This window comes from Lissotriton helveticus, chromosome 9 (genome assembly GCF_964261635.1).
Source record: "Lissotriton helveticus chromosome 9, aLisHel1.1, whole genome shotgun sequence".
Classification (NCBI taxonomy): domain Eukaryota; kingdom Metazoa; phylum Chordata; class Amphibia; order Caudata; family Salamandridae; genus Lissotriton; species Lissotriton helveticus.
In genome coordinates, this window is record NC_136070.1 from 173,734,235 (window position 1) to 173,749,374 (window position 15,140).

General features: G+C 43.4%; 1 protein-coding gene across 4 annotated transcripts in view; it reads right to left on the bottom strand.

The window, feature by feature from the left end:
* Nucleotides 1-15,140, bottom strand: part of POLE2 (DNA polymerase epsilon 2, accessory subunit) — a 490,721-nt gene that overhangs the window by 273,157 nt on the left and 202,424 nt on the right. For all 4 annotated transcript variants that reach the window (XM_078659706.1, XM_078659707.1, XM_078659704.1 and 1 more), the window contains 2 exons: nt 8,291-8,374; nt 2,256-2,312 (listed from right to left, as the gene is read on the bottom strand). In XM_078659706.1, coding sequence (XP_078515832.1) covers nt 2,256-2,312; nt 8,291-8,374 — 141 coding nt within the window. The remainder of the gene's footprint in view (nt 1-2,255; nt 2,313-8,290; nt 8,375-15,140) is intronic.

Consider the following 15,140-nt stretch of genomic DNA (forward strand, 5'->3'; position numbering starts at 1 on the left):
AGCCACATGGGGGGAAACCCCTAATAGCTCTACTAAGAGACATTACCGAGGGGTTGCATTGTCTCCCTACTATGCCAGATTTTATATTTTTAGTTGCAAGTAAATTGACAATATCGCTCTTAAAATATTATTAATCTCCCCATCCCTGAATCTTTGTTGGAATAAAGTGTGAAACATATTTCCAAATGATAAAATGACAGCATCTCTATCTAACAAAAAATAAATCTTCAGGCTTTGGACTCTATTTACTGATGATATGCTACAGCCTGTGCTCCACTCGTGGAATTATGACTAAGAATGTACATTATTTTGTTTAATATGGATTTGGTAGGGTTAATTGTCAACATATTCAAAATTACGTATGAACTAACCTTTTCAGACAATGTTATCTGCTTTTATTATCATATTTTTGTAAAGATGTCAATAAAACCGATTAAAAAATAAATCTGCAAGCATTCTTCAAAAAATAGTAAAATATTGATTTACTCTTTAGATTAAAGCAAAGCTGAATACGGATAAAGAAAACTGGGACGAAAGCATAGATATTAGAGGAGGTTTGCAGAATGCTTTTGGGAATACTGCCTTCTAAAAGTACTAATGTTAAGTGCACATGTATGCCTCCCCTAAAGAAGAGATTTATATTTTGTACATTACAGCCTCCATTTTTATCAAAAAAACGAAAAATGAGAATGAGAGACATTATGCCAATTATGTAAATTCATGAATTGAGGGCATTCTAACCAGTGCTCGCCTAAGAAGAGCACCGGACTCAGTATAGTGGCGCTGGCGATCTCACGTTTTCGATTACTCTTTCCCTTAGGACATATCTTGGTACAGCCTGTTCTGCAAGGGCGTAGCTATCAATGAAGCATCAGGCCAGTGGCATCAAGGCTCTGACAGGCCCTCTCAACATTAACTACTGATGTTTTACCCCCCACAAATAGGGCCATGGGCGCACACTTTCTTTGCTTGCATTGTGGCCCACTGCATCATTCTTATGCCACTGCTTGGTGTGCCTGTCTTGCACCATGTGGCAATGTTTCTAGCTCTTCTAAGAACCTTCCAGTGAAGGAAATATAACCGGTGGAGGTTCATTTCATCAGCTAGTCACATTATTCTTAACTAGCGGCCCGTCCCGACGTTGTCCGGGTATGACAGACATGTCTGCAATTAGAATGCGCCCCAGCGATATGTGCCTCTTGCCGTCCTGTCTGCAATTAGAATGCGCCCCAGTGATATGTGCAGGCGCCGACGTGTGTGTACCTGCTCTGACGTTCTGGCCTCACAGTCTGCCCCAGCGATATGTGCCTCTTGCCGTCCTGCCGTGCATATCGCGCCCGGGCTCTGCATCCACAACACGGCGTGATGCACTGAGACGCCACACGCCGCGTCAACCTCACCCGACGGCGTACTCAGCCGCCGCGTTAGAACGCTATTCACACGCTCCAAACGTCACCTGACGGCGTACTCAGCCGCCGCGATAGAACGCTATTCACACGCTCCAAACGTACGCACACGCCCACCTCAGAGCCGGCGCAACTTCCAACGGACTACTTTTTCACACAACGTGCTTTGTCCCCTCCAAAGTATATGTTGCGCCAGTGTATAGCGTATGTCCATCTGCTTTGCCTCACCTTTCCAATGCTGCATGCGGCGCTACGGTTGGCGCTGTGGTTCCGGCGCTTACCCCCCTCAAAGGTTTGGTCTCTCTCTTTATAATATTAGTATGGGTATGTTGAGGTGCAAGGTAAAGCAGGACGCCCCAGGACAAATATTTGTTTATACTGGATTTGTCATGAATGCTGGACTTACAATAGACCTGTCATTAGAATATTCTGAAAAAGTAAATGAAGAAATTCTCTCTTGCGATAACTATGGTTAAACCCTGAACATCTCTTTGAACATTGAGTAAATTGGTTCTCGAATTCAATGAGTAATAGGCATCACTTGTGCTATTAAAAATTTTACTATGAAAAGCATTGCTTGAATTACTGAAAAGCAACAAAGTGATTGCCTAATAGTGATTTTTTTTTCCAGATACAGCATCTGAGGTAAGAAGTCAGAGATGCCAGGTCATTTAAAAGAAAGGAGAACAAAATAAGCTGCAGGTTAATTTATCCTTATTCCTGGCATTAGAACACTTGGGTTGAGAGTTAACGTGGATGATGACTATTCTTGGGAACAAATTAAAATGCAATGGGTTTGTGTTTGCACTACAAATATATTTCGACGGAGACCCACTACTTTTAGGATATTGCTTTACTGAGGTCCAGCTGTACAGCTCCAGTAGGATCTTCCAGAAAATACTTTCCCTAAGTAAGAAAAGAAAAAACACAAACACAGAAATCAAACTAAAGATAAGGAAAAGTATAGGAATCATTAATCATTATCATCAACAGCTACACAAGAGATCAGAGCTTCTTTTAGTCAATGCATCAAGGAGCAGTGCACAACACCACATTTTGAAATCCAGAAACACAATGACTAAAGAGGATCAATGTAATAAAGGATCTAACGATGCCAGTTCAGGAATTCATAACTTTCACCTTTCTTTAAATATTTTCTTCCTCCATCGTTCATTTCACTTTCAAGACAATTGTTTTTATAAAAAAACGTACTTTTCTACACATTTTACCCAGTAGCAGAAAAACCACTGATCTAAAACATAACACTAATTGTGAAAGGTAGCTGATGAAGGAAAGCACGCAGAGGATTGATGTCAGTAGATGTCACAGTCTTCAGCATTACAGATTAAGGTTGAGAATTACAATTGTGATTGTTTTTATATAGCACATACTACCCCTAACAAGGTGTGAAGGAGTGAAGCGCTTTTCGGCAAGTAGCACGTAACTCCGGAACCCAAAAAGGATTAGTGGTGAATTAGTATAGTGAAATATGAATTTGTTTGAGCGGTGGACATGTGAGTCTGTTAGGTGGATTGAAAGGATAATGGAGGGATAGAAGAGGGAAGGGATAAGAAAGTGCTCATTTGGAGATCATAATAGTAGGAGTAAGTTTGGGATGAGTAAAAAAGAGATGAGGTGGGAAAGAGTCTCTAGAAGTGGACTAGGGAAAAGAAAGAGCTCTTGGATTACTTTAAGAAGGAATACATGCTGGAAGGGTTTAGAAGGGGTTCTTTGAAAGGTCTGAACAGTAAAATGAGGTTTGAGGTGGTGCAAGGATGGATAGAGGAGAGAGGAGTCTATAAAGGGTTATTTTGGAGATCATGGTAGTAGAGTGAGGTTTGTGATGAGTCAGAGAGTGGAGGTAGATGATGTACAGAGAGAGGTATAGGGTGAGATATAGGGTAGTGCAGAGGAGAGGCTCAAAATTATTTTTCTTTTAGGCAAAAGGCAAAATTACAAAAGCAAGATCGCTTTAGATAGTGTTTACAGTATTGGCCCGAAGGACTCGAGAGCAAAAAGTCCAGGTTTCACCAGTGAGTCAGTCTCTATGTTGTTAACTGAACAAGCCCTTCCTTTGGGGTTAATGGAGGGTATTGCAAACAAAGGTGAGGGTTGTGGGCAGCTACTACCATATAGATATCCCAACACTTCTTTTCTACATGTAATGTCAAGCTGTTGCACACCTTGAATATATTTAGGGCCTGGAAGTTGGACAGACAATTTCAAGCAGTGTTATTTGCCCTGTCATCCCAAAGTCTTTTCAAAACCTCAACACTTAATTGACTTAGCTGGTTGCATTGTACACCGGTATTCAAAGCAACTACATGATTAGACGCGCATGCGATGCATTAATCTCTGGAAGAGATTAATACATCATGAACAACCCCCTATCCTGGTATTTTTCCCCTGGTCCAGGACATTTAACTTACTCGCGAGACGATACTCACACCATACTGTAGCGCCAGATCTCAAACATCCTTTAACAAAGTTGAGATCCATCCTACTCTCCTCTCCAGGGATAGAACCGACAGCATTGCATATAATCACAGACAACTTTAAGGAATCCATATATGTAGTTGCTGCATTCATATTTTCCCCTTGTGTGGAAGCGTATGGCAGGCAGGATGGAGACGGAGGCTTGCACTGCAAGTTGAAGGAGCTTCTTAAATACTACCTGTAGTTCCTTTATTTTCACAAAAGATTCCGAGCTGAGATCAAGATCAGGTGACCCTCAAATAGTACCTCTTTCTAATAGCCACTGCCTTCAGCAGCATTTCCTAGAGCCCATCTTCCTGTAGGACTTCTAGAAGAGTGATTCCACCTCTATCTCCCAACGTATATATTTTTTTATTCTAATTTAATCATACAGTAAAAGTCCACATAAGTACATAGTGCCAATTCAGAAAACATATTTTTAAAAACCTAACTGATATAACACAGCTATTAGAAACAATGAAACAAATACTGAGGTATACTTAGTGCGTAGACATGTTCTAAAACTATTTTAACGTTCTGCATACCTTCTTCTTTATTACAGGTTTCAAGTATCTTTTGCTGTAAATCGAATAATTAAGGCATAAGTGGTACGTGTTTCAACATTTGGAAATTTGTGTATGCATCTACAGAAGGACTGTGGTGAGCCATTAATATATCTCTTGCCACACCAAAAGTAAGAGCAAGCAGCAATCTTCATATGGGTTGTTTAATGATAAGCCAATCGTTGATTTACAGTGGCAAGTGAGGCGGGCCTTTTAGCACTAAATACAATCTAGGTCAGCCTAGTATGATAATTCATCTCCAATAAAAACCTCTTCAATAACTTCCAATCTGCATTCTGTTCCAAACATTGCACAAAGACTTTCACTATTCAGGTACTAGATGGGACGCCAAAAATCCTGAACGAAGGGGGTGCATGTCTGCTGGTATTGCTAGATCTTTCAGCAGCTTTCAACACCCTATAACACCAGACTCTTAAACCCCTATGATCTTTAAGAACGGGGTTCATAGGTACAGTCCTAAATTGATTTAAAATATTTATGGTCTCCAAATCGGACATTATGAAACGAAACGTATTCTAATTACCCCCAATCCTAGCCAAATGTGGCGTTCCTTAAGGTTCTGTCCTATCAGGATACCTCTTTAACTTTTATGTAGAACCTTTAGCCACAATAAGGCAAGACAGCAACAACTGTAAACATCAATAAGGTGAAAACGCCCAAATCTACTGAAGGCTCTCCAACACAGTCAGCACAGCTAATCTGAAGATCGTCCATCAACAGTAAACCAACTGGATGTCTCTTCTCCTTCTGAAACTGAATTCAACTAAAATTGAATTTGACCTATAAAATACTCTCTGCCACAAATAGATTGGTGAATAGAATGTCTATGCCCTCTAGGATTTGTCCACCATCTGGTCCCTCATAACAAATCACTGGGCGTTCTCATAAACCAACATCTCAGCCAACAGACCCATCACCAAATTGACAAGATACTCCACATTTCAACTCCACCTGCTGGAGAATTCACAGTTCAGGCACTAGCCCTGAGCCATTTGGATGGATATAATACAGTTGTGGAAGACCTTTGTAAATCCACTCTGGTGCCCAGAAAATCTGAGTAACATCCAGCTCCTCCGTTAGTCGGACCACATCACACCCACTCAAGTACGTACTTTAAGTATGGTAGTTTAACCCATAAAGCAATAAAAACCATTCAAACTTTATACTTGAATAAAACACTTTAACTCAGATGTTACAGAAACATTAGGAACAATTTTGAAAATTCCAGTATTCAAAGAGCAAAAGCATCCAAACAAGTTTTTTCCTGCCTTGCCTCCACGCTTTGGAGATTGATCCTGGATAGTATTATAATGCACCAGAACGTTCTACGCTTCCATAAACAACTAAAAACCTACCTCTTTGAAATGAATCTACCTAACATTCTAATTTTCAACCCTCTTATCAATGAAAATTATAGGTATTCTTCTCCCTTTTGCAAGTGCTCAGTTGCCCTAGTGCCTGGGTCAACAGTATGTAAAAACTACTGAAGATTGGATCAACTGATAGAGAAGCAGAGACCAGCTGGAACTTTAAGGAGGCTTGACAGAGGCCCGCTTAAAATCTGAAAGCCAGGTCGAGGCGCTTGAGACCGTAAAGAGTATGGTTTAAATTACAGTGCTGGGTTTACTACCTCTCCACTTGAGGTAGCACTTGTGCTAATGATGGAACAGTTGATTGCTAAAAACATCTGTCATGACAAGCCCCCCTTCAAGCCTAGTGCGCACTGAAGAAGCGTGTATACAGACTCCCAGCACTGCAAACAAAGCCACCACATAAATATTTGGCTCATTGAAGACCCTAATATGAGCCACTCCATTGTCAGGAAGATGACACCCCTGAAAAATAATCTTCCAACAATGATCAGGGAATCTTTCCCTGATCACAGTGCAACATCTTTGGCGAACAGGTCGGAGCTCTATTGTGTGAGACTTGGCGAAATTGGGAATCTCTGCCTCCCTTTCGCATCTCCATGAAGAGGCTTTGTTTCCATGAAGAGGTTTTAAAGGTCGATGCGCCACTGCCTTGCGTTGCATCGAGCCCAGATAAAAGATGACACACCAGAGATTTGGTGCATAGTATGTGGATCACAGGCCTTTCGCTGCAGACTCGCACCAGCCCATTGCGTTCGCACTTGAAGGGAGATAGAATGCCCCCTCTGGATGCCCACTAGAGGACAAGCCCCTACCCGGAGCACCCCGGGTCTGCTGCCAGTTTAGAAGTCACGCTCTGATAACGTGGTGCCACTGCTTACCCAAGTTCATCTACAAGTGAAATGAATTCCCCATGGACTCTGGCCGATTTCCCTAGAAAAAAGCTTGAAAATTCAGGCCCCTCTTGAAGCCCTAAAAGATGCCGCCAGCCCGGAGCCATGCTCAGGCAACATTATGATTCAAGGAAATTCGGAAGCCCTCATATATATTAAGTGATGTCATCCGCACGGGGCACATTAAGGTACCTGTGGTCTGGCTCAAGAGGTGATGAGGAAGCTCCCTGTTGGCAAACCCTAGCATACCATCTGGGCTCCAGGAGTGAGTGAACCATGGTGGGTACACGGCCCCGTTGGTGCCGACCCAACTCTTACAAACCCTGAATTTTGTATTTTTTATTAACGTTTTGATTGGATTTCTAAAATTCTGCATGTCATTTTAAAACTAGATTTAAATAACGAAGGACGGTCTCAGTAGTGATTGCATTCCATAGTTGTAACGAACTTGCACACAGTCAAAAAGTACCAACCTGCAAGAAAAAGAGCATACGTACTTATTTAGCCCCTCTTTTATAACCCAGAGTGCACAATGACGCCTCCTAGCCTACAATGAGCTCCCTTAAACTTTCGTATTTTGTTAACAGACAGCATCTAAATGAATCACGTCTTGTGCTTCTGGTATTTCAGCTCATCTCTAACCAATATTCCACATCCTGCTACATTAAAACACCAACAGCTGTTGACATAAATCTAAACCTCCACCCCCATCATGTTTATAATGCAAAGCTGGCAAGTTACCGAGACCCATGTGTGATGTGCTACTTCAGTCCAGGTTTTTTTTCTTTGAATTTTGAGAATTGTAGTCCTGTTCTATAATGGAATAAAAAGCACTACAAGTCCCGGAATTTAAAAAAAAACGTGGACTAGAGCAGCACATCACCCAAGGGCCTGGGAAACTGGCAGGGCCGATAATAGTTGGCCAAACTATTGCAATAACTAGCGACTAACTTTCGCAGACAAGCACTAATCTTCCTAGATCCTGTAGAAAAGGACGGTGCACCAAAAAGAAAAGTACAAAAGAGCTTCAAATTAGTCCAAAATTCTTTATTCTTTTCAATCTCTTAAAACCTCAGCCAACGAGTTTCGTTCATTTGAACTTCGTCAGGGCTTATCAGTCACTTGTAGGTCCAAAAGGTGCTTCTTAAGACTATGGTCCGAATTACGCCTTATTCTCTTCATATAGTATCGCGTGTTGTCGAAAGAATTTATCGGTAAGTCATTGGTGGTACTTTGATAGGCCACAATCTTGGCTAGATATTCAGTTTTGTTTCTCTTTGAGATAACTCTAGTTCATGCTCCCTTTCCTCAGGCTACTCAGCAGTTGCATTTGATAGGTAGAGCACAAATCGACCAACTTAAAGCACTACAGTAGTGTAAGGAAACTTGATCCCCTCCCCCTTTCAAAGTAAAAGGAGGGGGCTCCCTCTCCCCAGCACACCAACTACCAATTTTGCAGAAGGGGTCCCCTGCAGCTCGGAGCCCCACCCGCACCACGGGGTTGAGGGGGTTCATGAAACGCCACTGAAGCACTAGGTTCATGAATCGGATAACATTCTTACCTCTTTAAGTTGGGTCAACATTCCAAGAACAATCACATCTCCAACTTTTGCTGTGCTGCCAAGTAGAGTCTCGACTGTTTTAAGCTGAAAAAAATCAATAGATTAGCTGCAGCCATTTTGAAGGCTCAATGCTCAACACTCGCATCCATGCTTACAAGAACATAAAAATCAAATACTTAAAGGACGACTAAACAGATGATCCGAGCTTGGCGGCGATGGGTAGGTGACTTTACCAGTACGCGGTGACTGAGAGCCAAACCTTAAGGGCCCTGTCCTGCAGTACCGACCCGCCGAGTTTTGATGTGGCCTTTAGTCCCTGACTACTAGGTATAGGACATAGCTACAGAGGTAACTTAAAGCATCCCACAATTCCGGTATTAGGCACATGACTTTTGCATGTTGTTTATGGTTTGTAGACCTTACTCTTACCTATTTGAGGTCCTGATGAATCGCGGGTACATTACCCATGCGAGAAACATGTTGACCAGTCCGTTGCAAATCTAATCTAGGGCCACTACACATAACCTGTTGGCACCTAGACTATTGGATTCACGTTTTTAATTGCAGTAGGGGACCCCCTGAATAAAGTAGTCTCCGGTACCCTCTACTCCATTTTAAATCACCACCCAGGCTACATTCCCAACTACCCACACACCCGCACTTCACCAAAAGGCAGTTGGATTCAAAAGATCTCCGCCAAAGAGCCCCTCTCAGAGGTGAGCCCGTCGGGGATTGCACCGCCTCCCCGACGAGGAGCAAACGCCGATGATGAAGCATGACACCTGTAAGGGTGTGTGAGGCAAATACTTCCAACAAAATGGATGCCCAACGGTGTTAAACTTTCACCTCCGGTCACGCCAGTTACACACACCTTCTTATCTAAGGAACAGTCCAGCAACCCATTTTGCTGACTTAAACAGCATGATTACCTGGACGCAAAGGCGGAAACGAAATACCACGAAATTGTTTTTCTTTACAAGGCTATTTTCATGACTACATTATGGACTTAAGACCTAAAAGTAAAGTATTCAAAAAAGCCATCCATTGGAACTGCTGAACCCTTAAGGAGGCACTCCCATCATGAAATCAATGCAATAAGGGTTGGACTAGGCTCTTGCACACTCATACCGCCAGTAGTGCAAAGCCGCCTATCACGCAAGGGGTGGGGGTGAGATGGCACAAGTACTTGATTGCGTTTATTTCTAAGAGACAACTCAGTTTAACTAATCCTATGTATTTGGGTTGATTTCAATGTAGTTAGTGACTACAGATTCAATAATGTAATGCAAAGGGTATGCAGTTCCTAAGATGGGGAAAACAGGAAGAGGTGGGAGTGGGAGCTGAGAAACCAGAGCGGGGGATCAGTTTGCTCAGAAGCAAGGGAATCACACACCCATGGGGGTATCACGCTTTATCATGGGGGAGCTCCTCATTGAGCTGGTTCTGCAATGCATAACGGGCCCCTCAAGGGGGCTCTTTGCCAGGGGTCATTTTAGCATAAGTTGTAAAGGTGAAGCGTGGTTGGAGGTGCTCTAGGTGTAGATTGAAGTGAAATAAATTACAAATATTGAAAAGATACCCTATTGTGTTTTATTAGGTGGGTTCTCTTGTTATGGTTAAACGCAACGAGTGGCTGGATGTGGAGGTAATGATCCAATGCAGCTCATATGGTAATGTGTGTAATGGTCGACATGTGTCTTGCTATAAATGTCGTTATTGATCAAGGCAATTCCTCAGGACCAAAAAACATAATCTACTGATGATTGGGGAAGAAATACAGATTCGATATGAAATAGCAGTTCCATTACTTGAGAAGAGTTCACTGCGATGGATAGAGCCAGGAAGGCACTGAAACATTACTCATTGTTCACATGGAGGATTTAATGAGGAAAAGAAATCAAAATATAGCACAAAAAAATGATTTCTTACTAGACACAAATCGCAACTCCAAAATGGATGATGTACTATCTCTTTCAAAATCTTAGAGAGGTGCACTTTTTTTAAAAAAAACATGTTTTTTATTGGTATTTATCATAATTACAGTAAATCAGATGCAGTCATTACCAATTTTTCACTCATCCCACATAGTAGAAACAATACAATTACAATGTAACCAGAGTCCTTTCTCCATAGGCGGGCTTGTTAATCACGGCATTTATCTAAAGGTAATAACTTACATAGCATACTGAGTGATTCGAATCATTATGAGTTGCTATACATTGCAAGAATTTCCCTCTACTACGAAAACCTTCTTCGGTTTATGGTCTGACATATCTCAAATAGGAGCTCCAGAGGGGAAATCTCCTTTATCATGCTTTTTATTATCTTTAGTGTGGATCTTCTCTCTGTCCTGGTTCTTGGGCTGTAAATGATCTTCAGTTTCCTGCCGAATAGAGAGGCGCACTTCGGACAAATGCAAAGAGATTTGTCAAATTCTTATTCCTTTGTAGTCCAAATATCAGTTCGCTAGAAAAAATCTCGTCTGTGAATAGACTTGTACTGAAGCCACAGCGGTTTGAGCAATATTAACAAGGAAAAAATGACTTTTTGAACATCATAATTTGCAATAAGCAAATAGATTGGTCTTGTGAGATGCAATGAACTGGCTTATTAAAAAGGACACATTACCCCCATACTCAATATATAAACAAAGAGACAGACAAAGAGAGTGCCTCCAAGATCAATCATTCGAGTTAGATCATAGGTGGTGAACTGCGCCAGGAGAACCAAAGGAATCGTGCTCACAATTATGGAGGTCTTTGACAGGCATCACAGAAAGGGACTAAGGGCGCAAATGCTCATCTGGCCATAAATGCTCATCTGGTTGGGAAGAGATGAAGAGGTAGGTATATTTGTGTGGACGGAAAGGAGCTCCCATAGACCAATCACGGCAACAAACAAGCAGAAGATCAACTGACGGCAGTCAGGTGAACCTGCAAATACAGTTGCAGGTGTGTGAGCAAATTACCCAGTACAGTCTACCAATAGCATTCTCAAACAGCATGTGCGTAATACATGTGTGTTACATTACTGAAGTACACACTTGACAACTTCAGACATTGTCACAGCAGCGTCCAATTTGTGATGTCACTAAATTGCACACTCCCTTCCTTAAGATGCACAGGCCATGTAACTTCTAAAACAACGCCCCACACTTACTAACCTCGAGGACAAACTGTGGTGTTGACAGCTACCTTTACGGAATCCTTGAACCCAATGTAAAGTTAAATAAATGCCAGAAGGTTGCGCAATACAGCAGCAATTGTTAACCTCAGACAAGCTCCATACAAGTTCAAGCCAAAATGTAACTCATCACCAACATTTGGTGCGATGAAGAGGCTGGAGGCAGCATCAAATGGTACAGGTAGTTTTTTTTGTCGAAATATAGAAGCTCCTGGAGACTGATTATACCATGCGACCAAGACATCAACAGTCCACAGCCAGTTGGAAACTCTATATACTCTATTTATACAGCATTCTCAAACAGCATGGAAACACCTTCCCGTACACCAACACAACGCCTACCTCCTCGAACACCAGCCCACTCTCCCACCTGCACACGAATTCCCTGGTCAGCCACTCACCTCTGACTGCCGCCCCCACCTCCACCACCTACCCCACAATGGACTACATCATGGCCACCCTCACTCAGATCAAAGAAGACATACACATCATCAAAGAACTACTCTCCACACACCCCATACACCCCTCACCCACCTCCCCTCCTAACTTGTCCCCTACCCCTCCGGCTGACTCACTCACGCAACACGCCCCAATCCGGGCGTCAATCCCTGCTCATAGGCACAGCAACTGCCCTCGTCGCCCCTGCAACCCCTCAAATAACTACACCTCCCCGCACAACTTGTCCCCCACCCTACCGACTAACTCTCTCACTCAACTCTCCCCCAACCTGACCTCAATCCCAGCTAACAATCGCAACAACCTGACCTCAATCCCAGCTAACAATCGCAACAACCTGACCTCAATCCCAGCTAACAATCGCAACAACCGCCCTCGTCGCACACACAACTCTACTTCTGACCTCGACACACTCACCCTTCTCCGTTCCTATGACCCAGCCCCCCAAAATCACACAACCACCCCACACCTCAACATTCCCACGATACACTCAAATCCCCTTAGACCCCCCCCACACTAAACAGCAGATTCTCCATCCCCAATAACCTTAGAAAAGTCCCTCTCTCTCTAGAACCGTCTACCACCCTCAACACACCCAGTCTCAAATGCACTCTCCTCAACTGCAGATCGGCCTCAAAACATTCTGCCGCCATTGCTGATCTCCTCTTATCGCTGGACCTTGACCTAATCATCCTGACTGACACCTGGCTAACTGAATCTTCGACACCTATAATGGACATTCTGGTTCCTCCCAACTACCACATTATCAGGCTCGACAGAGCAATCAAAGTAGGTGGTGGAATTGCATGCATCTACAGGAACAACCTCTCTGTTCAGAAAGTCAACTCCACCTCCCTACCATCCCCAACATCCTGGGAATACATCTGCCTCGACATTTTTAGTGAGGGCAAACCGATATGCTCTCTTCACAGCATTTACCACCCACCCAGGGACAACTTCACCTTTTCCCAACAAATCATGGATATGATCTCAACCAACTCCGGACGGCAGCTCACCCAAATATACCTTGGTGACTTCAACCTCCACTGGAACGATCGCAATGACGCGGTGGTAAATAGTCTCAAAAACTTCCTCGATGCCCTCAACCTCACCCAAATATGCAACCGCCCGACCCACGAGAAAGGATCTACCCTCGACCTGATCATCTCCAAAGAGGAGTCTATCCAACTCGAGTCCATCCAACCCTGTGACTGGTCAGATCATCATATTGTCACATTCTTTATCAATGAAAAAGTTAAAGTTAACCCGACTCAATTCTCCAAGCCCAAAGTTTGGAAAAGAGACATGAAAAAACTCAACCCAGGCTGTTTGCCCCCTAACAGGTGCAATCTCCTACTGCCACCGACGACGATACGGACGTTCAAACACTGACTGACCACTATCTCAACACTATGACCTCTATAATTAATGAGGCTGCACCTATGCAGCTAAAAAGAGTCTCTACTAAAATCTCCAATCCATGGTACGACGGGAGACTCAATGAAGATAGACGAAACATGAGAATGGCAGAGCATGCATGGCGATCAGCTCCCTCGGCAATGCACCTAAAAGAACTGAAGAAAAAGAGAAACGCCTACTTCAGGAAAATAAAACGCTCAAAATCAGACTTCTTCAGCCTCCAGCTCGACCAAGCAAAAAACCGCCCGAGAAAACTGTTTGAGCTAATCAGATCACAATCCAAGGATCAACCCCAACCACTCAACACTGGGCGTGAGGCACCCTCCTGTGAAGACTTCGCTGCTTTCTTTATCCAAAAAACTGACAACATAAAGAGCGATCTCCTCATTGACGCAAGCCTCTTCTCCAAACCTCAGTGCCTAGCACTCACTGAACAAAAAAACAATGCTACATGGTCAAACTTTGGCACATACTCGGAAGAAGAAATTGGCAAACTGCTCAGCACCCTGAAACCATCCAATCACCTCACGGACCCCCTTCCTGCTACCGCAGTAAAAGACTTTACCCCTTTGCTTATCCCACTCTGGACTAAAATTATCAACAGCTCTCTCCAACAAGGAAGCATTCCTGACTCCCTCAAAGTTGGTCAGGTCACACCTCTACTAAAGAAACCCACAGCCGACCCCGCTGATCTCAACAATTACCGTCCCATTACCAATATTCCCACTCTCGCCAAACTGCTGGAAAAATGCGCACAACTACAATTGACTAAACACATTGAGCAATTTGATCTCCTCAACCCTCACCAGTCGGGCTTCCGAGCAGGACACAGTACAGAAACTGCTATGACTCACATAATTGACGACGCACTTCAAATGCTAGACAAAAATGACACCTGCCTCCTCATCCTCCTTGATCTCTCTTCAGCATTTGACACCGTTAAACATGAGAACTTACTAGAGCTACTAAACACAAGAATGGGTTTATCTGGAACTGTTCTCAAGTGGTTCACCTCCTTTCTTCACAACAGGTCGCAAAAATTCAAGAGCAATAACCTGATGTCCTCGCCAATACCCGTAACGCTAGGTGTCCCCCAAGGATCCTCTCTATCCCCAACTCTGTTCAACCTAGTCATGGAACCTCTCACCACCTTGCTACAATCATCCAATGTACACTTTCACATGTATGCAGATGACATCCAACTTTATCTCAAATTACAGTCCCCCAAAGACATCTTGCTCCTGAACTCAACGATCAGATGCACCCAATCCTGGCTTGCCGATAATCATCTCAAACTCAATGCCCTGAAAACAGAGTTCCTTCTCATCTCACCTCCAGCGAAGATCTCCACCACTCAAATGTGGCTTAAAAACCTAACCGCACTCAATGTCCAACCCATCATCGTGGACTCAGCAAAATCTCTAGGCATAACACTCGACACCAATCTGAACATGCAGCAACATATCAGCAAGGCAACAAAGGGAGCGAACTTCCAGATCAACACCCTGAGGAAACTTAAACCCTTCCTCCCAGCCAAAGACTTCCAAACGGCAGTACAGGCACTAGTCCTCCCTCGAATTGAATACGGCAGCATCGCCCTCTGCGGACTCCCCCTAACTACAACTGCACCCCTAAGAGCTTCTCTAAACGCTGTAGCGAGACTCATCACTGGGTCAAAAAAGCACTCCCATATTACCCCTGACTTGAAATCCCTGAACTGGCTGCCTTTTGAAGCCAGAATACATCTGAAAATTGCCTGCATGACACACAAGGCGGTACATCTAAACTCACC